The 25,414-nt window shown below is 42.8% G+C and overlaps 1 protein-coding gene across 1 annotated transcript in view; it reads left to right on the forward strand.

The window, feature by feature from the left end:
• Positions 1–24,196, forward strand: part of WDFY2 (WD repeat and FYVE domain containing 2) — a 72,625-nt gene extending 48,429 nt beyond the window's left edge. Inside the window, exons 7-12 of the mRNA XM_075591995.1 lie at positions 10,181–10,307; positions 11,510–11,615; positions 13,666–13,767; positions 17,553–17,683; positions 18,129–18,237; positions 19,317–24,196. Of these exons, the coding sequence (XP_075448110.1) occupies positions 10,181–10,307; positions 11,510–11,615; positions 13,666–13,767; positions 17,553–17,683; positions 18,129–18,237; positions 19,317–19,346 (605 nt within the window). The 3' untranslated portion in view covers positions 19,347–24,196. The remainder of the gene's footprint in view (positions 1–10,180; positions 10,308–11,509; positions 11,616–13,665; positions 13,768–17,552; positions 17,684–18,128; positions 18,238–19,316) is intronic.
• Positions 24,197–25,414: the final 1,218 nt, after the last annotated feature.

Genomic DNA, 25,414 nt, shown 5'->3' on the forward strand with positions numbered 1-25,414 from the left:
GTGTCGGGGGCGGGCCAGTGACGTCACGGAGCTGGTTCGCCCTCATTGGGCAAACCGCTCACGTGACCGGCCCTGCGCTCCGGCGAGCGCCAAATTTGAAAACTTCTTGAGACACGCTTCCCTAAGCGTCCGGACGCGTGCGCGAGCCCCTGCTAAAGCCGCTCTCATTGCGGCTGCAGGGGCTCAGTGCCGAGTGTGAGCGCGGCTCAGCATGGCTCAGCCTTGCTCACACTACTATGTCCCAGGCCTTAGATTGCAGGAGATTGTCATAGTGTCAATAATGCCCCACCTCAAGGGAATACACTTCTTTCTAGGATCAGTATCCCCTTACTCTATACTGCATACTTCGTTCATGCATATTGGATCAGGAGTTTACCAAGGACCTCCTGGTTGGGCCGATCCGATTATGCACTGGGTATACTACTCTGAGAGCTTCTAGTAAGCACATGCGCACTCCTCTTCCCACATGAGAACAATCTTGGGCCATTACCATAGGCACTAACTATATAGGGCACGTTCCTTAACTGAAAACTAACTGGTACAGGACACTCTTACCTTTGGCAGAACTCAAAGGAACCTGCTTCTCAAACATTGGGTGGAGCTATATGTACCCTTCTATCTCCCTACGGTGACATCACTGGTCACAAGACCTGCAAGGGAGAGGTCATCCCTTCTGCACAGTCATCCTACATCACATGATGGGAAAAGGCATTTCCCACCCGGTTAACCCGTTACCCCTTACATTACATAATCCCAACCATGAGCTCACTTTGGAATAAAATAATGTTATTTGGAGCCCTGGAAACCACAAGGCACTAACATTTTATTCCCAGTATTCAAAAACAAAGATGTAAGTGACCACCAGGCTCAACCAGAAGAGAGTAGTGACATCATAAACTCAATGGTGGTTAAAGGCTCACCTTGACACCATATTGTTCTCAGAAAATAAACTAGGAATGTTCATATTGGAGGTTCCCGGAGCTCAAAATATATAATTTATGTATTATAGTAAAGGAGTCGGGGCACACAATAACTGTAATAATCCAAAAGATTGGAGCGGGTGTTTCTGCTAACTTAATAAACTGTACTATGTAGAAGGCACAATAAAAGTCTTGACTAGCTCATAGTTTCGGCTTCCCAATGAAAAAGGCTCTATTGGGGAGCCAAAACGTTGAGCTAGTAAAAACACATTTATTGTACCATTTGGTGTGCTTGCTTTTTTGACACATGTATGTATGTAACCCTCTCTGCCTGGCTCCTGGGGATTTTACATCACTGTTTATATTATTGGCTACTCAGATTAACTTATTCAGGGTGCTGGTAATGAGGTAGCAAAGATGGAAAAGTTGAGCGCCAGGAACATTTGAAGTATTCACACTTTTTTTTATTTGTGCTCCCTTGGTACTGGGGCTCTTCTCATACATTCACAGTATACATTCACATCGCTGTTGTCCGTTTCGTTGCGTAGTCTGTACTCTTACATTGCATCCCCAGGCGTCCGCTTTTAACACCCTGGAGAGGTGCGGACACTTGACTTACCTTCTCTTAATGGACCCATCTCCAATCTGAATAATGTCAGTTACGCTCTGTCATTATGGGCCCCCTCTTGGGCCCTAGCTGACTCGTATATTTATGAGGATCTACAACCCATTCCTGTCTTGGAACTGACACTTCTAGACAGACTGGGATTTCACATGTGTGGATCAGCCTGTAGAGCTGATCCTATGGCGCCCGGGGCCCTCCTTATAAAGACCTCTGTGGCGTGGTGTGCCTGCCACCTCTTCTGTGAACCATTTGATTGACCTTGGCCATATCTTGGGACCCTATCTAGAACATAATAAACGTGGACTGATCTATGCTATACCCTCAGGAGCATACTTCTTAACTATATACACTGCGACTCCTCTCATCCTCCAGGAACCTAACCGCTAGAATCTTCTCCTCTTCCTATATACTCCCTGTGCTGTCATTGTGCCCCAGGCAACCCAGGGTGGAGTTTTGCATCTGCTGACACCTCCATTCCTGTGTAATATTAAAGTATGACTTTCTATGTAGGTCTTCCCCATCAACCCCTACAAGACAATGGTAATTCCATAGGGGAATTACATAAATAGTTTTTTATATATATATATATATATATATATATATATATATATATATATATATATATATATAAAACTAACTATTTAAAAAAAACTATCACACACACGTCCTGATCTGTGCAATTTATACATGTATATATCTTGATCTCTGCCATTTTATGTGTATACCCATGTTATTATTAATAATGTAGAGAATCGCTGTATCTGCTTAGACCTCAACATAAAGTAGTCTGTGATATGGAAAAGTTTGAGAAACTTGTATTTGCTAATTTGTAAATATTGTGTAATAGTCGGGGACAAACCAAATATAAAAGATCTACAATAACCCTTGGTGTATGCTGTTGTCTTTGTCACAGTAACTGATCTTCATAAGAACTACTAATGCAATTATATTTTCTCTGGTTGCTTAATCTTGAGAGAAGAGATGCGCTTCCTGTTCCTAAAACCTGCTGAAATGCTATTGTGGGAAAATAACCTTTCAATTGCTATTAATTAATACCATCTTGAAATGGCCCAGATAATTATCTGGGCATTAACAGTAGACCCAAATGAGCGTAATTTGCAAGCATGAACTTTCCCTTAATCCCTAATATTGTTTTATCAGCTATGGATAAATAGTATGTTGTTCCCATGCTTTTAATGAGGAAACGTAACCTCATAAAGATGAACATTGTCCTCTTTATTAATAATGTTTGTTTTCCGATTCGGCTTTAATTACATTTGATCAACTACTAAAGAGCATAAGATATTTAGGGCAGGGACTTCCTTTCATATCGTTTCCTTGTATGTCTGTAGCACTCACCCTTGTATTGACGTTATATTGCCTTGTTCAGTCACTGTTTTACCTCCTTTTTTTAATACAGATCAGTCCTATATATGAATAAAAATATGAAGTTGTAAACAACCGAGGATTAACCTTTAATAAGCTGGCCAGTCTCAGGGGAAGTGTTCCTTCCCATAGATGTTACCAACTGGCATTTCATTGAGTATAGAGATTACTATGACACCCTATGCAACCTATTGTATGTAAACCCCATTTTATATTACTAACCGCTACTTGGAATAAATACTGTACCATCTTTTGACCATTTTTGCACCAAGACCATATTGACACCTTTTTGATTACATAATTCGAAGGAAGAAAAAAAATACAAATTCCTGAGATGCAATTATAACATTCCCTTTGAGTTTTGGTAAAGTAATTATTTACAGTATACAGTATGTATGTGTGAAAGACCTTCAGATATTTTGCAAGGGGCAAAAAAACAAAACCATTTTCTATATGTTGCCCTCTTTCCCTTTATATTGGGAATAATAGTGACAAATAGGCGCAAACAACTCCAAATGTGAACAATAATATTCAGTGCAACTAATAATAAGTGCAGTGTGCAATGTGCCAATTAATAAACTTCAAATAAAGGCAAATAAATAATAAATGACCCTGCTCAAACCCTCTGGTGGGACCTGTTTCACGGGTTCCAAGAAGTGTGATAGATCTCATACAATCCAGGAGGAGCATATATGGGAACAAACAAGAAAAAAACAGTACAAAATTTAAGTGTAGATGTATTGACAATGAGGTAAGTATTAGGGTGTAATCTTGGCTCTGATGGTATGCCTACTCACAAGATGTCAGAGGTAAAAATGCGTGTTGCAGATAGGGCTGCTACCCATGGGTAAACGTGGTGTGTGGATCTCCCTACAGGCTCGTCACATCAGTGGGATGGTAGTGTATATAAAAAAGGGAAAGCGCACTACATAGCACGATCAGGTGGAAAATATACTTTATAAAAAACAGGTATAAAAATGCGCACTTACAATGTGCAAAATTAAAACAAGCGTTTGTCACAATATATGTGTGTAGTGGGTTCACCGCAGCTCTCACCGCCTCCCCTGGATACTCCAAGTCTCCTTCGCCTGCAGTGTGAGATCGCAGCTCCTCTCTGTGCGTCCTTCTGTGCGTCTGACGTCACGGCTCTGAGGTTTGAGAAACTACGGGTCGTCCACTAGTCCAAAAGGCACCACTCTACGCGTTTCGCCCAGTCTTGGTAGACTGCATTCTGCTTCCAACGATATTCTCCGCGACGAGCTCCCACCGCAGGGAATACCTCCAACGTGAAGATAGTCTTTATTGCAGTCCAATAGTCTGGTCCCAGACTAGGAGTATGAGGTTACTCCGCACAGCAGCTTTGTCCCCAACTGTCACTGAGCACTAAAAGGGCAAGGTCCCTACCTAAGGGGCCTTTCCCTACAGCAGCCACAAACTGGTGGTGACTCAGGGCCTTAGCTGGGGCCAAGGGGTATACTGGCCTAGTGCAGAGAGTCACTGACCCCTGCACACGCACCTCCTCCCCTCTCTATCTCCCAGTATCAACTGTCTCATCCTTGCAGCGTTCCAAACTGTTACATCTGTCTCCAGCGGAATCCTGTTTAGTGATTAGCTGTCATGCGTCACATGTCTCGGCTCCTCAGGCTCATGGGACTTGTAGTTCCCTGCTGAACCTGTCTCTATGGGCCGCCACGTGTGCCCTGCGCATTGTGCTTGCGCAACCTGACATGGCCGCCGCCCTGCGCCTGCGCGAACCTTGCGCAAGATGGCGGCGCCCTGCTACGGAAGCCGCCGGCGACGCGATCGCCCTAGATGCAGCCGCTTCTCTTCCCCCAGCTGCCCTGCACCTCATCCTCCCCACCGGAGCCCAAGGGGAATCCCGACCGCCGCGGAGGTTAGTGCCGGAAGAGCTAGAGGTAATAACCCAGAGGGGGACCTGGCTACATATAGATGGACATCTAGGGCTCTGTATTTCCAGGCCCATATTTATTACGCAGTCTCCTGCCATAAAACCCCTTCATTAACATGTCTTGCAGGGCTGGAAGGTGTCGCATGGGTTTTGACCGTTTGTTTTTCACATTCTCTTTGCAGACTACTGGTGGAAGACCACTGAGAAGAAAACAAACACTTCTTAAACAACAGAGAGGCAAAGCAGACGTTTACAATTACTGCAAACAATGCAGTTTTAGGTTTTAAATCTTTTTTTTATTATTATTTATTTATTTTTAAACCCCTGCATTTTTCACATTTACTCCATTTTACATGACCTGTTCATATACCCTTTTTCACTTTACTGTTGTAATCCCCTTGTAAGTGCAGGCAGCCCACTACAACTCCCAGCTTGCTGTGCTGCAAGAGGGAGCCACTTCCGGTACAGGAGGGTGGGACTGGTGATGGACAGGGCCTCAGCTAATGAGATTGGACTCTGGAGAGGGGGGACTAAGTAAGGAACTCTCTGAAACCGCATTCATACTTAGCGCTACGGTGCGTGCGGCGCGAACAAACGGCCGTGCCTCTGAGGCGGGCTCGGTCACGATTGCTGAGCAGACAAAATAATTTGATTTTGTCGCGCGACGGCCGGGTCATGTGAGCGGTTTAGGCAATGAGGGTGAACCAGCTCCGTGATGTCATGGCCACGTCTCCCCCTAGGCCACAAATCGCCTCTGCAGCAGGCCCTCCATCGTGCGCACGCCTAGTATAGCCTCAGCCTGAGAGTCCCTGGCAGGACACTGCAAGAGATCTACACGCACCTGAGAGATCTCAGCACTGACTGTTGGGAAGCCGGGGCCACTCTATGTTCCACTTGTGTGATCGGACACTGGCTGGAGGCAGCGCAGTTATCACGAGGAGACTCAGCGGAGCATCCAAGTGAAAGCAGCAGGAGGAACTAACACCGTCCAGATGGATCCGCAACGGAAGCAGTATAAACGAAACGTTTTCCGAAGTACAGGCCTGCTACAATAATACACAATTAAGAATGGTCCAACAGTGTGCTGGCACCATTACACAGGCCGTGATACCCAAGATTGGGTGTCCTCGGCAACAGACAACGAAATACACCCACTCAGCTTTTAGTGTGGAGTGTTATATTGCCATTGTTATGTGAATGTATATAGTGATCCTTCTGTTAAGGATCATAAGGTACCAGACTGTTCATTGCTACGTTCTGCATGTGAGCGCGGACGCTGGCTGGAGAGAAATCACTTATTATAAGGAGGCCCAGCGGAGTATACAAGTGAGGGCAACAGGAGGAACTCGCGCAGTCTGAGAGGATCCTCAACGGAAGCAGTATAAAGGGGTACCGAAGTGTTTTATGAAGTACAGGCCTGCTTCAATAATATGCCATTAAGAGTGGTCCAACCATGTGTCGGCAACATCACACAGTGCTTGACAACCATGATTGGGTGGCCTCAGAAACAGACACTGAGACCCACACAGCATTTAGTGGGGAGTGTTACATTACTGTTATGTGATCCTTCTGTTAAGGTTCATAAGGTACCAGAGTGTCTACTTGCTACTTTCTTTATAAATACTGTTGTATCATTAACACTACTGTGTTTTGTTTCCCGTTGTGTGGCATATCTCATGGAGGACGATGACTCAGGCATCCACATCAGCAGCAGGTGTGAGGCTGAGACATTTAAGAGGGCTTAGAACAGTGTTTTTCAGCCAGGGTTCCCGGGCATCCCTAAAGGGTTCCCTGTAATTTTTTAAATTATACCAAATACAGACAAATTTACAATGTATCTTATCTCAGACTAACTGAGAGACCCGGCGTTGCCCGGGAGTCACACTGTCCCCCCCCCCCCACACACACTGTCCCCCCTCCCCCACACACACACACTGTCCCCCCCTCCCCCCCCCACACACACACTGTCCCCCCCCCCCCACACACACACACACTGCCCCCCCTCCCCCACACACACACTGTCCCCCCTCCCCCACACACACACTGTCCCCCCCCACACACACACTGTCCCCCCCCACACACACACTGTCCTCCCTCCCCCACACACACACTGTCCCCCCTCCCCCACACACACACTGTCCCCCTTCTCCCCCCCCACACACTGTCCCCCTTCTCCCCCCCCACACACTGTCCCCCCCCACACACACACTGTTCCCCCCCTCACACACACACACACTGTCCCCCCTCCCACACACACTGTCCCCCCCTCACGCACACACACTGTCCCCCCCTCCCCCACACACACACTGTCCCCCCCTCCCCCACACACACACTGTCCCTCCCCCCCACACACACTGTCCCCCCTCCCCCACACACACACTGTCCCCCCCCACACACACACTGTCCCCCCCCACACACACACTGTCCTCCCTCCCCCACACACACACTGTCCCCCCTCCCCCACACACACACTGTCCCCCTTCTCCCCCCCCACACACTGTCCCCCTTCTCCCCCCCCACACACTGTCCCCCCCCACACACACACTGTTCCCCCCCTCACACACACACACACTGTCCCCCCTCCCACACACACTGTCCCCCCCTCACGCACACACACTGTCCCCCCCTCCCCCACACACACACTGTCCCCCCCTCCCCCACACACACACTGTCCCTCCCCCCCACACACACTGTCCCCCCTCCCCCACACACACACTGTCCCCCCCCACACACACACTGTCCCCCCCCACACACACACTGTCCTCCCTCCCCCACACACACACTGTCCCCCCTCCCCCACACACACACTGTCCCCCTTCTCCCCCCCCACACACTGTCCCCCTTCTCCCCCCCCACACACTGTCCCCCCCCACACACACACTGTTCCCCCCCTCACACACACACACACTGTCCCCCCTCCCACACACACTGTCCCCCCCTCACGCACACACACTGTCCCCCCCTCCCCCACACACACACTGTCCCCCCCTCCCCCACACACACACTGTCCCTCCCCCCCACACACACACAAAGTCCCCTCACCTCTGCCAGGACTCACAGCACCGCTCCTCTCTCCCGCGCTCCTCCGATTGTCGCGCGCCTGGCCCTTCTCTGCTCTCCCTCCTCCCGTCCGGGGAGCGCTGCGCACGCGCCCCCTCTCTGCACCTGTGAGCGCGAGCCGCCGGGAAACGTGCAGCAGGGAAGGTGCAGGGCCTGTCCGAGTGACGGGGGAGAGTGACGGCCACCGGGAGGGGGGAAGGTGCGGGGCCTGTCCGGGGGGGGGAAGGTGAGCTGCGGTCCGGGTGACGGGGGAGAGTGACGGCCACCGGGAGGGGGGAAGGTTAAGCTGCAAGGGGGCCTGAAGCAATGGTGTGAGTGTGTGAGGCCAATGAGAGGTGTGCGGGGGCGGGCCAAGGGGGCCTGAAGCAGTGGTGTGAGTGTGTGAGGCCAATGAGAGGTGTGCGGGGGCGGGCGGGCCAAGGGACCAATGAGATTGCCGCTAGGGACAGGGAACACACCAGGGAAACATACATACATACAATGCTTTCAGAAATATATAGTAAGATGCGTAATTAGAGATGGTTGGAGTTTCTCAGAATTTCACACAGGGTTCTGTGAGAGACAAGTGCAGAGTTACACTCAGAGACATGTTTGGGGAAATTAAAACATGGCTTTACTCAGCCTGTCACTTTAAACAAGGCAAAGCATACAAAAATAAACAGCATATCTCTGTGTAAGGGCTAACTCAGTTCCACAGTCCCTATCACCCCAAACTCTCAAGAGGTACCTCAAAGCAGGTGGCCCTTCATGTCAGTCTCTGGGTCTGGACAGTTGTCTGCTTGAGGGCCAGCCTGTGGCAGGTTCCTGGGTCCTCTGTGTTCAGGAATCTTTATTCTGGTCCCCTGGTGTCTTGTTGTCAGCACACAGCCCTTTTGTGTGCTCAAGATTCTCTCCTCTCTCAGCACGGCTGGGACTGTGCTAAGGAGTCTCCTGGTTAGTTCACAACAGGAGGCTTTTACATTGGTCTGATTAACCAGGTGGAGACTGGTTAATTGTTTTTAGCTGCAATTAACCAACTTCCTGCTGGATTCCTCAGACCACTGAGGCTTTCTAGTGAACTCTCACTGAAACATGGTTAATTCCCTGTTACAGGTTCCTTAACCAAAAAAGGTTGGAAACCACTGGGTTAGACTATTAAACACATCTTGGTCTCTAACTGGTTTCACCTCATCTGAGACCACATGCATTTGTAATCATTAACCTGCCATCGTCTAGTTCATTAATTATTTCCTAGTTATCTCTCTTCTGACAATATTGTTTATAAGGTGGTTATCCTGTGTCTGCCATTCTATGTACAATAGATGGGGTGGAGCTGGAGTACAAGTAATTGAGATGGTTTCAATTTAAAATCTAAGCTATAGCACAATTTCAGTAACGTGAGATGTTTCCGAACCCCATATTACAAATTAAGAGAAGGATTTCTGATTAATTTACTTTGTACAAAGTGGTTTTACACTACATATTTTTATACATTCAGCATACATCACAATATTTAACTTGTCTAGTTCAGTTGGAACGCACTAGTATTTTAAATATAGTTATGTGCAGTATAAATACCATCTACGGCAATACTTTAGTTAAATAACATTGTCTGGTTACCATTTAATGTTCAATTAGACACATGACCTTAGCAAACTCAACTCAGACCCACAGTATTCTATATTTATATATTTAGTTGTGACAATTGGATTGTTAGTGGGAAATTGACCTCAGATATATACATGTGAACATGTCCCGTATCCCATGCTATTGAATGTCATTGTTGTGTTTTCTCTCTTTATGCAGTGGAGGAAATACAAAAGGACACAGTATTACATTGGTAGTGTAGTGGCTGCTGATGGGGTTACCTTGACGTGGTTGGAGGCTTGATCTGTTTTGGCCAAAATATTGAACTAAATGACCCGTATTTATGAGAAGAAAAAAGATATAGAAATGACCTAGAAATAAACTAAATGGTGTCATATTGGATGTACATTGGGGATTCTTTATTTACGGTTAGCCATTTTAATGTTCTCTTTTAACAATTGCCAGGTTTCTTGCAACAACAAAAAAATGGTTGTGCCAATTGTGCATTATCGCACAAACTGCCATGGACTTAAGCCAAACTCTGAATATGGGTGATTTGCTTTATCAACAATTACACCAAAAATCTCACCTGGTTGCATGGTCTGATATGACAGAGTGGTTCCTTGTAGGGGTTTCCTTGCCTTTCCAAAGTCAGTTCCTGTTCTGTAAGGTTTGGTTGGAAGTAAAGCAGCACTGCTAATTCTTCTCTTTTAGCCGGAGTGACTGCATTGTGTTGGGACCCAGTGCAAAGACTTCTGTTTTCGGGAAGTTCTGACCATTCCATTATCATGTGGGACATTGGAGGAAGGCGAGGGACGGCGCTCGAACTGCAAGGGCATAAGTAAGTTGATGCAATGCAAATAAATACTGAAGTTTGGAAAACAGCAAATCTAACATCGAAGTAGTAGCAATATACAGTAGTAGTTACCTTGATTTTATTAAGAGTCATATTATTTCGTCGGCCCTTTGTTGTTGGGAGTAACAATGAACGTGTTATCTGTATCCAATTATTTGTTCATTTACTGAAAACAATCCTACAGGGAATCTTTATAACACGTGGAGGCCCCGTAGTGAATGCTGCTTAGGGACAAGTCTGGCAGTATATCCCGTGTCTTACACTGTGACACTTCTGTGCAAACAAATAGCTGAAGTTTTCCACATACTGTTCTTCCAAAATGAATTCTTGTAGCATCATGTAGTTCTGTTATCTGTAACTCCATATTTTCAACCTATTTTGCATGGCAACTCCCAAACTTTTATTTATAGGCCTACCTTATTCTTTTCATTGACAAGCCATGCCAAATACGTTTTTTTTTTTTTTTTTTACTGTAAATATAAATGCAATTATATTTGCAATGTATACATTGACAGTTGCCTTTTTGTTTATCATTCCAAGTTTTACCTTTTTATAATCTTTCAGCGCAACTTGAGCTTGTGACCCACCCTGGTTAAGAGTCACTGCTGTAAGTGTAGATTACTGAAGAAGTATTATCCCTGAGGACCGACATTAGCTGGAGTTCTCCCAGAGCACGACCACCCCAGTCCGTTTTCTCCATACATATTTATACGTTTCATGGCAGGGATTTTGGGGGATGTAAAAATGGCCACTAGCATGTAACTTGCTTGTGAGAGAATGAATGCTGGTGGGATCACGGGAATGCACCAGTGAAACTCCTACTACATGCGTTCCAAGGCTAGAATGCCTCATTGCTTCACTACCAAGTAAAATGGGGGCTCCTACTTTTTTACTTCCTGGTACTCCGGAGAAATACAAGTAATTTATCAGCAAACACAGGAGGCAGGCAGGTCCCCGGAGCTGAAATGAATGGGGTTCAGCTCCAGAGACCACCTGGATCAAACCTATGATAATAAAAAAAAATGTGCCAAAAAAGTCGATGGCTTGGATTGTTCATTTAAGGGGTTTAAGAAATGTTACTGCTTTGCTTGCCTCCTCTTTTCCCTGGTTACGGTTACTGATTACAACATGTTTACTGACATTCTGCCTACGTTCTGATCCATCAATAGCTTGTGCTTCTTTCGCAGTGATAAAATTCAGTCCATCTCTTACGTCCATCACACTCGACAGCTCATTTCATGTAGCGCCGACGGTGGGATTGTAGTCTGGAACATGGATGTAGAAAGACAGGAGGTATGTTTCAAAGTTAATAAACACACAGATACCCGGAAAGCTCTAAAAAAATAAAATTAAAATTACCACATAACATATATACTGTATGTATATAAGTGTCAATTGGAGTGATACTGGACGTGGCTAAATGTATACAACAAAATACAAAAAAGCCCAAAGCTACATCCAATATGACAAAAATATATAGTGAAATACCTATATATCGCTTGAAAAAAGGGTTATTTTGTTAAACCCTTTGGCCAAAGCATTTTAAGCCTGCAAGCCACTTCAAGGCATGACCAAATATTGCTAACTGATTCAAATTCTTATTTACCTCTATAATTAAATGTGTGTTTATTAACCTCTACCTATATAATTAAATGTGTGTTTATTAACTTTGTCCAGCTGTTTTGGAGGTTAGTGGCTCCTCCCTCCCAGGGTTTAAGCTCGCCCCTCCCCAATTTCCAAGTAAGCAGTTCTTTCTTTGACATGCAGCTGGTTGGGACAGATCGAATGTGATCCTTCTTCCTCTATAGAGGTAAATAAGAATTTGAATCAGTTAGTGTTAGGACCTGCAATATTTGGTCATGCCTTGAAGTGGCTTGCAGGCTTAAAATTCTTTGGCCAAAGGGTTTAACTAAATTACCTTTTTTTCAAGCAATATATAGGTATTTCACTGTATATTTTTGTCATATTGGATGTAGCTTTGGGCTTCTTTGTTTTTTGTTGTATAATGTTTCAAAGTTAATAAAAAAAATTCAGTGTACAAATTTATATAAATAATGCAGTAGATTACGTTCAGAGATCTTTTTATTTTATTTTTTTCTTCCCCAAAAACAAAAATGTACAAATCTTATTATTTCTCTAATAAAAGAATAGTGTCACAAAAAAATAACAATTCTTAGGCTTTTCCAATAACAAGTAATTAGAGTTGGAAAGTCAATATACACAGCTTTACTCCTGGGAAGACCTGCAGTGCATAGCAGGAACTCATTACAGATAGAATCAAGAGTTACCATCCGTATCAAATAGAGGTTTACATAGAACGAAGAGTTGCACTAAGAGCGCCTGGCTCATTGAGGTGATGGCCTTTCCTGGAGAAAGATCAAAATTCATTAGTCAAGACATTATAATGTTATATTATTTTATCCACTGAAACTTTTTGTTACTGAATTTAAAACATTTTTTTTTAATCCGTTTCTCCTGATGGATGATAACTTAGAAGAGAACTGGAGTCGTTGAGCTACATCTGGTATATTCGTTAATTTTGAGTGAGACGCATTATACCTAATTATAACCTTGATCTTAATTACACAAAAGAGAGACGGTTGCATGAATACAAATTTATGCAACTGTTCGGGACACTTAGCGGTGGCCTAAACAGAGATCGAAATTTTATGAGTCATTACTGACACAAGTGAACTCTCTTCCCATGAGCGCTAAAGGCCATGTCTGTACATACTGTGCTATATGTATGCACACACAGCTGTCTCTTACACATACTAATACTCCTTGTTTTTCCATCCCTATACACCAATAGGGACCACATAGTATCCACACACACTTTTAGTTGTGCTACAATCTCTCACATTTCCACACCTACCCACACCATTTATATCCACTCCCACTCCACACACACCTTTTGTAAAGCACTGTATATACTGTGGGCTCTCCATTCCTTTATATTCACACAGATACACACACACACTCTTACATCACTTGCTTTCAGGAACCTTTTGACACCTCTAGCCATAAAACACATCCAACCGGGGGAAGGACAAGCACAGATAACATTCCAAGAGACACTGTTTTTAAGAATACCTTTTGCTTGCTTCATTCATTGTAACATCGCCGGAAGAAGAGATCAGTATATCTCGAAAGCTCGCACAAGTAAAAGCATTTCGTTAGCCACAGAACGGTATCATCTATTTATTTTTTGATTATTATATATATATAAAAATTATGCGATGTCCACAGAATAGACATTTATTGAAGGGGGAAAAAAGGCATTGTTCGTTTATTCTGATGGATGTTTAAGGTAGGTGACCTTACTCTGTGTATTGTACTTCAGACACCCGAGTGGTTGGAGAGTGACTCCTGTCAGAAGTGTGATCAGCCTTTCTTCTGGAACTTCAAGCAGATGTGGGACAGCAAAAAGATTGGCCTTAGACAGGTATACTCTTACCATTTACATTTTTAAATATGATCTTTTTATTTGTGTTGTACCTTTCGTTCTAAAAGCACTTTACTTTTATTTCTGAGTCATTATTTATTTCGACACCATTACACTATCCAGGAACGATGGGGAGGGAAAAAAATATCATTGACTAATTACCATGATACAGAATGTTGCACAAGACTATTGCACAAGATGTTGACAGAAGTTAATTCTCAAGTTTGTGTATTCATTGCTAAGCCATCGAAAACCTCCAGTGGAAAACTAATGCTAGTTCCCTGCAGTGCCCAGTGTGCCAACAATTAGACTAGAAGCATACATTTGTTGTGCCTGTATTTTGCAGGTTAAAAAAAATATAGGGAAACCAAGCTTGGTGATTGGTCTAAATTCTGAGCATTCATGGCCTAGGAATGCCCAGAAATTGAAACCATGAACAGTGACTAACAATAAAAAGCGGAAGTTACACTGGGTAAGAGCGCGAGTTATGTTATGGTGGTTAAAAAAAAAGTGACAAAAACCCACCACAGCAAAGCATATAGCAAATGGAAATATTACTGTATGCTCATTTGCATGTCTTAGGCAGGTCTGTAACCCCGCCTTTCACCATTATCACCCAGCACACAGCACTTCCACTGCAGCAAGGGATTCTGGGAAATGACATGCAAATGAGCACACAATGCCACCCTTTGCTTCAAAACCATTTAACATGGTTCCCCTATAGGCTTAAGCTTGCTGCATGGTCACAGCTTTGAGCACAGCCAGGGTTAAGATGCATAACCAGTAAACCCACCCACAGACAGACTGTTTCGACCTTAATGGGTCCATTCAGTGGGGTTGGTTATACTGGCTATGCAAAAAATGAAGCAAGGGATAGGTTTCGCCATACTTGGTTAAGTTATGGTGGGTAAAAAAATGTGACAAATAAGTTTGCCTATAGGGGAACCATGTTGAATGGTTTTGAAGCAAAAGGTGGCATTTGCATGTAATTTCCCAGAATCCCTTGCTGCAGTGGAAGTGCTGTGTGCTGCGTGATAATGGTGAAAGGCGGGGTTGCAGACCTGTCTAAGCCATGCAAATGAGCATACAGTAATATTTCCATTTGAGATATATATATATATATATATATATATATATATATATATATATATATATATATATATATAAAAACAACATTACCATTCTCTCGTCCGGTAAAGAAAGACTGCACTCGGTTCAGTAATCATGAAAAACTGTATTGGGCATCTGAATAAAAAAGATAAGTCACCCAATCTTTTTTATTCAGATGCCCAATACAGTTTTTCATGATTACTGAACCGAGTGCAGTCTTTCTTTACCGGACGAGAGAATGGTAATGTTGTTTTTCTATTATTTGAGACTAGCACCTGTCTATATGAACCAGTACATTGAGTGCAAGCTGTGATGTTTGTTTTTATATATATATATATATATATATATATATATATATATATATATATATATATATATATATATATATATATATATATATATATATATACAGTGTTCGACAAATCCATTAAAATACAGGCCCGTGGCGACTAGATTTGACCCCGTGGCGACCTCCTCATGGCCGACACCAAGCAGGGCGGGATTGGGAGCGGGACTAGGTGGCGAGTAGATTTTTTGGTTCGGCGAGTAGATTTTTGGGTGATTTGTCAACCACTGTGTATATATATATATATATATATATATATATATATATATATATATATATATATATATACACACACACACACACACACACACACACACACACACACACACACACACACACACACACACACACACTTGTGTGAAAAAGAAAGTACACCCTCTTTGAATTCTATGGTTTTACATATCAGGACATAATAACAATCATCTGTTCCTTAGCAGGTCTTAAAATTAGGTAAATACAACCTCAGATGAACAACACATGACATATTACACCGTGTCATGATTTATTTAACAAAAATAAAGCCAAAATGGAGAAGCCATTTGTGAAAAACTAAGTACACCCTTACTGCTTCCATAGGAATTAAGATGCAAAGTAGCAGACAGGTGCTGCTAATCAAATGCCCTTGATTAATTGATCATCAGCAAGTGTGACCACCTATATAAAAGCCGAAGTTTTAGCAGTTTGCTGGTCTGGAGCATTCAGGTGTGTGTTAACATAATGCCAAGGAGGAAAGGCAACAGCAATGATATTAGGGAAGCAATTGTTGCCGCCCATCAATCTAGGAAGGGTTATAAGGCCATTTCCAAACAATTTAAAGTCCATCATTCTATGCAGAAAGATGATTCAAAAGTGGAAAACATTCAAGACAGTTGCCAATCTTCCCAGGAGTGGACGTCCCAGCTAATTCACTCCAAGGTCAGACCGTGCAATGCTCAGAGAAATAGCTAAAAACCCAAGAGTTGCATCTTGGACTCTACAGGCCTCAGTTAGCATGTTAAATGTTAAAGTTCATGACAGTACAGTTAGAAAAAGACTGAACAAGTATGGTATGTTTGGAAGGGTTGCCAGGAGAAAGCCTCTTCTCTCTAAAAAGAACATGGCAACACAGCTTAGGTTTGCAAAGTTGCATCTGAACAAACCATAAGACTTCTGGAACAATGTCCTTTGGACAGACGAGACCAAAGTGGAGATGTTTGGCCATAATGCACAGAGCTACGTTTGACGAAAACCAAACACAGCACATCAGCACAAACACCTCATACCAACTGTCAAGCACGGTGGTGGAGAGGTGATGATTTGGGCTTGTTTTGCAGCCACAGGACCTGGGAACCTTGCAGTCATCGACAATGAACTCCTCTGTATACCAAAGTATTCTAGAGTCAAATGTGAGGCCATCTGTCCGACAACTAAAGCTTGGTCGCAATTGGGTCATGCAACAGGACAATGATCCCAAGCACCCCAGCAAATCTACAATAGAATGGCTAAAAAAGAAAAGAATCAAGGTGTTGCAATGGCCCAGTCAAAGTCCAGACCTCAACCCGATTGAAAATGCTGTGGCTGGACCTTAAGAGAGCTGTGCATAAACAAAGGCCCACAAACCTCAATGAACTGAAGCAACGTTGTAAAGAAGAGTGGGCCAAAATTCCCCCACAACGATGTGAGAGACTGATAAAGTCATACAGAAAACAATTACTTCAAGTTATTGTTGCTAAAGGTGGTTCTACAAGCTATTGAATCATAAGGTATACTTAGTTTTTCACACATAGCTTCTCCATTTTGGCTTTACTTTTGTTAAATAAATAATGACACGGTGTAATATGTTATGTGTTCTTTTTCATCTGAGGTTGTATTTACCTCATTTTAAGACCTACTAAGGAACAGTTGATTGTTATTATGTCCTGATATGTAAAACCATAGAATTCAAAGAGGGTGTTTTTTCTTTTTCACACCACTGTATATGAATATGTATATGTGTGTGCTTTAATGTATTTACCATTTTATTTTAATAGATTTTTTTTAACTATATAAAAGTGTCTATTATTTATGAAAAAAGCCTACATTTAGCCTATAATGGTAATAATCCCCTCAGAACAAGGCATTACTGGCCAATAATGCCCTGGCTCGGTTAAGGTCCCTCGGCTTCGCCTCGGGCCTTCAGCTCTTCCAGCCAAGGCATTATTGTCAGTAATGCCCTGTTCTTCGGGGATTATTACTTAAATACAATCTGTAGCACAGGCTGCATGCTTACTGAAAGCTGGTTCCAAGCAGCTCTCGCTGCCATAAAGAGTAATTCATGTGTCATTATTTTTCTTGTTTGTTCTCTTTTTAGCATCATTGCAGGAAATGTGGGAAAGCAGTCTGTGGTAAGTGCAGCTCCAAGAGATCCACCATTCCACTCATGGGCTTCGAATTTGAAGTACGTGTCTGCGATAGCTGTCACGAGTCAATCACAGATGAACAGTAAGTAGCAGTACTAGACTTGTATGAGATCAGCCGTGTAAGGACAACGCATGTAATACAATTTATGCACCATTTTCTGTTTCTGTTGAATGTAAGAGAATTACTCTCCCCCTCTCCTCCTCCCTCTCTCCTCCTCCCTCTCTCCTCCTCCCCCCTCCCTCATCCCTCCCCCCTCCCTCATCCCTCCCCCCTCTCCCCCATTTCCTCCTCATCATATCTCTCTCTCTCTCTCTCTCTCTCTTTCTCTCTTTTGATATTTTTGTCCCACCACATGATTTTTAATATTGATGTGGTCCGCGAGAAGGGAATGTTTTGAGAATTCCTACAGCAGTTTAAAGCAGGGCTCATCACCTGGCGGGTCAGAGCTTTGATTTGGTACAGTTCTATGTTATACAGACTGTGATAATGTAACTATACACTGGTGTCTTTCCTTCTGCTTTCTTAGACGCGCACCGACAGCTTCTTTCCATGACAGTAAGCACAATATTATCCATGTACACTTTGATGCAACAAGGGTATGGTTATTGACATCAGGAACTGACAAGATCATTAAGGTTAGTTGAATTGCCAGCATTTGCTGAGATTTGATTTAGTAACTGTACAGTAGATGTCGTCATACACTTTCCATTGCGCTGTGTACTTGCACAACAAATAAATATATCCAGATGTATGCCTACACCGGAAGCTTCCAACAAGCAGGATTCAATGCGTAGTGAAGCACAAGTCTGCTGCTGTGTTGGTCCACAAAATAGACATTCATCAAACATTGGTAAACTTGGACCCAAGTGAAATCGCTTTGCTCATTGTTGAGGGTGTGCCCTAGGGGTTGGGCAATATTCACACACGCGAGAAAATGTTGGTGAACCCCTTGGGCTTTTCACATATTTCAAACCTAAAATGTTATTAGATCTTAATCTAAGTCCCAATAATAGATAAAGATAACCTGTATCAAATAACTTGATACAATCAGGCTGCTTCAGCCCTGCTATGGTGTGAGAGTAATGTATATTTAACTGTTCTTGAAAATGAAATTAACAGTGTCCCGTAGGAACAGTGCTCGTTCTCTGGGAAATGTGGTTTAAGCCTCTCTTTCTTAGGCTGGGATTGTGGTGCCGGCGTCGCTGTGTGCACGCACCCGGCAAGCACCCTGCTGTATTTTCTTATGGTAGCTACCCCCGTTCCTGCGCGCCTACAGGCGGAGTGGCGCATTGATGCGGCAGTGTTTTGAAAATACAACAAATTTTGTATGTTCAGGGGGCTGCCGCATGACGTCGGCGCACGTGAGCTGGTTCCGCCATTGAGGGCGAACCAGCCTCGTGACGCATCTGCCACGCCCTCACAACGCATCTCCGATCTCTTGCAGCCAAGTTCACAAATTGCTTGGGCTGCAGGATTGAGCGCGGAGGTGCGTTCGTTCACACGCGGCCGAGGAGGGAACGTAATCCCCGCCTCAGAGGTGGGGGTTTAATGTATTCTAATAGCTGGGTGCTGCTTAATATACTTTAGTATATATCTACAGTGATCCTATCCCAATCTTCAAAACATTCTCAACAATGCTTTAATGTAAAGGGCAGAAAGGTGCTTTTGAACTCCATTTCTGCTTTGGCACTGATGAATGATTTTTGTTTTACAGCTGTGGGATATGACACCAGTGGTATCTTGATGGTCCTCTATGTGCTGGACTCTGGAGGCATCATTAAATGGAGAAGTACGTCTTCTTAGGCATAGCAGGAGTATGTAGGAGTTAACACCTATTGAATATACAACCACCGAAGATGAGAAGTAATGAATTTCCTATTCTTTGTAACTCCAACGTTGGACCAAGTTTGAAAACCCTGAGCGAACGTTATGTTTTAACCAACTTGAAGAGTCTTAACTGTGACGTACAGACTATCCTTTATATCCCGGTTTGCACATCTTTGTGGGTGTATTGAATTTTTTGGAGTTTATAATTCAGCGAAGGTCTGTGTGCTGTGTAATCTAGTTTTGGTATTTAAATATCTGGTATACGTGCTGCTCTGTGTTGGGTTGCTTCCTGTTTTGAGGTCTTCCCTCTTCAGTACCCTACGCAGGTGTTTTAGTGTGTAGATAATTCCAAATATAAATAACGCTCATCGATTTTGAAGAGATGCTGAACTGTAGATTTGAAATGATCTGTTTTAACCCTTTCTCAGCAAGTGCATTGCATATCCCTCTGGCAGCAAGGTTGTAATGTTATAAGGATGTAAGCCCATATATTGGAAGATGTAATCATTGAAAAAGTAGCGGCCTGGGAATTAGATGACACTGTATTATGACTTCACAATCGTACTACATGAGGAGGTCAAAGTGTTATCCCAAAAGCCAGGAACAGAAAGACTCTTGGAAAAATATCAATTTTCTTTTATGTTTACATGTTAAATATTAGTGGTACCCATTCAGCCCATGTAATCTCAGACTTTTACCACTAGATGTCACATATAGTAGTAGATTTAGTTGGTGTGACAGAAAATCGGAGCTTTGACCGCCTTCTGTAAACGTTGAAACTTTCCCAGAAACAAAGACTTGCATTATTTATTACAAAATCCAGCCTATTTCTGGTACTCCGTTCAGCCTTGTGGCTCTATTGAGACTGGGACCTATTGAGCTTCATGAGAACATTCCAGTGCTATTGTAACATCATTGTACACAAACCTTTATCTGTTTAATACAATTTATTATTCCGTTTGTTGCATACTTTGTAGAGTCATTACAGCCACTTGACAGACGTACATTCTGCATCTGCTTATCATTTATATGTTGAATTCAGATATTCCAAATAGGATTTAGGTCAATTATATTCTCATAGCACTGTAATGTGCTAAAGATGGATTTAATGTACATCTTCGAGATATTCATTTTCAATTATATTTTTCCATCCTTTACAAAGTAAAAATAGGTTCTTTCATATTTTTTTTTTAAGTATCTTTGTATTATATAATAGCAATACTTCAGTAGTTGCATAGGATTGATGTGCCTTAAGTTTGAGGTTTACTTTACTTCTAGAAGGTTTCAATTAAGTCATCATGTAATGTATTTAGTGCTGGAGCTGAAAATGTATTGTTTTACAAGCATTTTTTTTTATCACAACATAATGTATGTATTATGTGCATGAATTCTGCAAGTCATTTTGAAGAGCAGGTCGACTGAATGTATATTAAACCTGGATGCATTATTAGAAAGCATTCTTAAAGACCAGCAATTTAAGCTTCACTACAGTACATTGCTGCTTTGTAAGCTCTGTCAGTTCCCTTAGGAATACAGAGTCTGAGACAGTTGTAGGTTTCCGTATTGTCTAATGTTACTCAGAATAAAAGCATAGGAGCGTTAGAGGCTGGGTTTCGCAGTGACTTGGCAGTTTTATTTTGTACCGCCATAAGGGTCTGTAAGAGTTAAACAGCCACGGCATGCATCACTCTGCTCCCCTGCTGTGTTGTGGCACTTTCAGCGGTGAGCAGATTAGCCAATTTCTGCTCTATTTTCATGTAAAAATAACTATAAATAAGCACTTTTTTTTAGCCTTTAAAATAAAGCCATTTTTCTTTTCTTAGACCGGCTTAGAGAGAACTTTGGGACTAGATGGACTCATTGTAGCACTTACTTTTATTAGTGATCCTTTTTAGCATTGTGCAAGTGTTTTTATAAGGTTTCCTACATTCCAAGATCCAAGAGCTTATGTCAATGATCCCAATGAGCAGTTGCAAGTGTTTACCCTATTATTCCACACTGGCGCTGCTAAGACATGCATGTTCTTTATTTCACCTGTGAAATAACTGGGTGTCCCCAGTTCATTAGATATTTGGCAGCAAAGTCTTGGCACAGGTTTAGCCAAGCAATAAGGGGCACCCCGCGAGCCATTGCAACGGTCTTCAATTAATGGCTCTCCAGATGGAAGTGGCGGCCATTTTTATTTCCCGTCGCACCGGAAGAACCGAGCTACATCGCTCCCGAGTAGAGGTTGTCTTTGTTTTTTTAATTTTATTATATGTATGTTTCTGTTAATAACAATCTCTTAGGCAGGGAGAAAAAATAAAGCACAAAATCTACACCTTTTTTATTTTTTGTGTAGTTTAGTTTCTAGCACCATTTATATTAAGTGATGGTCCGTTATATACTGTACCCGTAGCCTAGGGTTGTGTTTACATTTTTCGTGTCCTCCTCTTCCTCTGACGGTGGTGGCCAACTCCAGTCTTCAAGGATCACCAATAGGCCAGCTTTTAAGGCCTGCTTCAGCACAGGTGGCTCGGTCAAAATGACTGTCACTGATTTTAGCCACCTACGCTGAAGCAGGGATATTTCCAATACCTGGCTTGTTGGTGGCCCTTGAGGACCCCTGCTTTATGATATCAATAAGAGATGTGAATAGCTGAACACAAAGCAAGCACCCTACTGCACCTGCTTTTCAGGATTCCTGCCATTAAATCCTAAAAAGATAATATCTTGGTGGAAAGAGAATAATACAATCACAACCAAAACCATAGTTTGGGGGGGGTGCAGAAACATATAATAGACCATAGAAAGGGAAAGTGATGGCTAGAATTGAAATGTCTGCTCTTTGTGCTTGGTCATCACAAATTGCAGATGGTGATTATGATGGAAGCCGGTGCTTAAATGTGACGTTTGGTAATTATTCTTCAACAGTGGTAGCGCTTTACTTGATAACTGCAACAAAAAAAGTGATGAAATAAAAAATCTGAGCAGGAGTACTGGGCCCATTACAGCAAGTAATGTGCATACTGAGAGCTGTGGTTAGATTTCGTCATCAAGCCTGCACATTTATTAACAATAAGTGTATTCCCAAACCGTTTATGTATAAAACTGCTTTAAGCTTGCTGTATTCAGCGCTTGCAGAGGCTGCCGCTGTGGACTGAATGCTGGTGTTATAAGAAAGAAATATGCCAACCAGTAAAATGGTCAGTGGAGGTGCAACATCTTTTTAAGATATTCTCATTACAAGAAAAGAAACTCGGCTATGTTACAGTATGTAATAGAAACGCTTTGAAACTGGTCTTTCATAATGGCTGCTCCTACAGGGAGGATAGACCGGAGACCTTTGGACATGTCGATTAACAGTGGAGGTGGCCATACTGACATCTGGAGTTAGGCTTTTGTAACATTCCTATGTTTATTCATTTGAATATTTTAAAATAATAAAGCATAATGCTGTATATTAGTAATAAGGATGATTATTTGTAAGAGGCGCCCGTATGCGCTGTTACTTTGTATAACAATTACAATATTTAAGCTCCGAACTCCATCCAATTTACTCGAACTATTCCTGTAATGGTTCACCAGTGTTAACACTAACCATTAAATCGATTGCTAAAATGTGTTTGGTTTTATTTACAGATCGATAAATATGCTCACCTCTAATCAATGCAAAGGTTAACAAAGCAAAATATTTTTTAATGGTCTAGTTATATAAGAGCATTGTGTTGAGCTTTTAACTATTGTTTATTCTGATCAATTTCAGTCAAATTGTGTTCTAATATCATGATCCTGGTACAATTAATCATTAAAACTGACCTTAAAATGACCACATTTTGGCTTTGAGTCTATACATCAGCTGCATTTCTAGCTCTGTGCGCTGTGGAGGGAAGGCGAGTACTTTGTGTGTGGTGTGTGTGTGTGTGTGTGTGTGTGGCAAGCGCTTTGTGCGGTGTGGGAGGGAGGAGAGCGCTTTGTGCGGTGTGGGAGGGAGGAGAGCGCTTTGTGCGGTGTGGGAGGGAGGAGAGCGCTTTTTGTGGGGGAGGAGAGCGCTTTGTGCGGTATGGGAGGAGGGAGGAGAGTGCTTTGTGTGGTATGTGAGGATGGGGGTGAGCGCTTTGTGCATGGGGGGGGGTGAATGGTGAGTGCTTTGTGTGTTGTGTGTGGGGGGTGGGAGGCGAGTGCTTTGTGGGGGGAGGGAGGCGAGGCTTTGTGCAGTGTGGGAGGGGAGCCGATACTTTAAGTGTAGTGTGTGGGAGGCGAGTGCTTTGTGTGGTGTGGGGGCAAGTGCTTTTAGCACCCTTTTGCAGATCTGGGCCTTTGTGTCTTTCAGACGTAGAGCTAAATGTGTTCTGTTCTGCATGGCGCTACAGCAAAATCCCTCGAGCTGCACACAGCGCTAAATATTTCCAATCTCCCTGAAATGCTTTTTACAATGTTTGCAAATATGTCCTTACTGCAAACAGCAGCCACCTGATACTGTATTTATATACCACAATTATTACTGTCCAATTTTTGCATCCGGTTTCACGGTGTACTATTATCATTGGCCCAATGTGACTTTGTCATTATCACATCATTGCTGCTATGTTTAATTTCTCTGTTTACAAAATGAAAAGATATCCAACAAATTTAAGAGGGACCAGATTGTAGTTGTTGAAAGTGTGTCGATCTAGCTTCTGATCGTTTAACTGTGTTGTATTCTTATACTATACATGTTTCATTTGCCTTTCTGATTTCTGTTCATGTAGATCTTCTTGCAATAAAGTTGAATTTTTTGGTTACCTATTCGAACATAAAGTGTATGTAACCTAGAGTCAAGTATTTGCAATCATCATTCCTCAAATTGAATACTGTAACACGTTCAAGTTAACCATGTCCCAGAAAATTAGATTATTAATTATAAATTGTGCCTTTCAGGTTTAATACAAAAACAAGAAATTCATACAAATTATATTGGCCTCTACAGTACATGGGTGTCATAGAATATTGCAGGTCCAAGTACAGGGAGCACAAGGGCTACCAAGGAGAGAGGTGTGAAGGTTATACATTCAGGCTGCCGGGCCATGTCATGCTGGAGAACGGTGTACTGCAGAGCATTGCTATCACGTGCAGCACATTAAAGGCCAGGTTAAAGCAGCATTGCGGGTTTAAATCCGGACTATCCATTTTATAGCATGAGCATCAAATAACTAGTCTTGCAATGAATTTTGATTTTTTTAAATCCGTGAAATATTTTCTTTGTAGTTACTCCAAATATTCTGCAGTCCCAAATATTCTGCAGTCCCAAACCCATTTGTCGCTAGTTCCAAACTCTCTCGGAGCAGTAACATTGATTTCCATGTTCTTAGTGTGTGTGGTGATGTGAAAGGTGTCTTTGAAGGTACCATAGGTCAGGATACAGGGTGGATTCACAAATCATTCTAACACGATTCCCTTACAGTACTGTATGTACAAAGCTTGGGGGGGGGGGGGGAGGAGGGCGAGGGGAGGTAAACATGTCCCAATGTTTTTGGCGCATTTTTAAATCTGGAATTTGGCACTACTAAAGTGTTTGTCTTATAAAATAAACACAAAAAGTATTTGTTCCATTGTAAAATCAATTAAAAAAGAAAATTAACCAGCTCTTTTGTCCCAGGTAATCCTACTGTTTTTCTATAACTTACCTCAGTGCAATCTTTGATGAGGTTTATAAAACTTGAGCAGAGGGTAGGTACAGCATGATTAGCAGAAATGCATCATTTTCCTCTAACCTTTTTAAAGGAGCAATCCAAGAGCTGCTTTTTTTCCTTCTACATAGGATTGAAGCAGGGGGTCTATGGTGCTGAACCCCATTAATTTTAGCTACAGGAACCCGGGTTCCCGAGATACTTACCTGTGTGTGGGGGAGGGGGCGGTATCTCGGTGCTGTTTAAAGCTCCGTAACGAGGGCCAATAGGAAGCAAGGGATGATGTCATGCATTGGCCCTTGTCGGGGCTTTGAAAGCTGCTATTATGTGAACCACA

Source organism: Ascaphus truei, chromosome 3, assembly GCF_040206685.1.
Source record: "Ascaphus truei isolate aAscTru1 chromosome 3, aAscTru1.hap1, whole genome shotgun sequence".
NCBI classification, from domain to species: domain Eukaryota; kingdom Metazoa; phylum Chordata; class Amphibia; order Anura; family Ascaphidae; genus Ascaphus; species Ascaphus truei.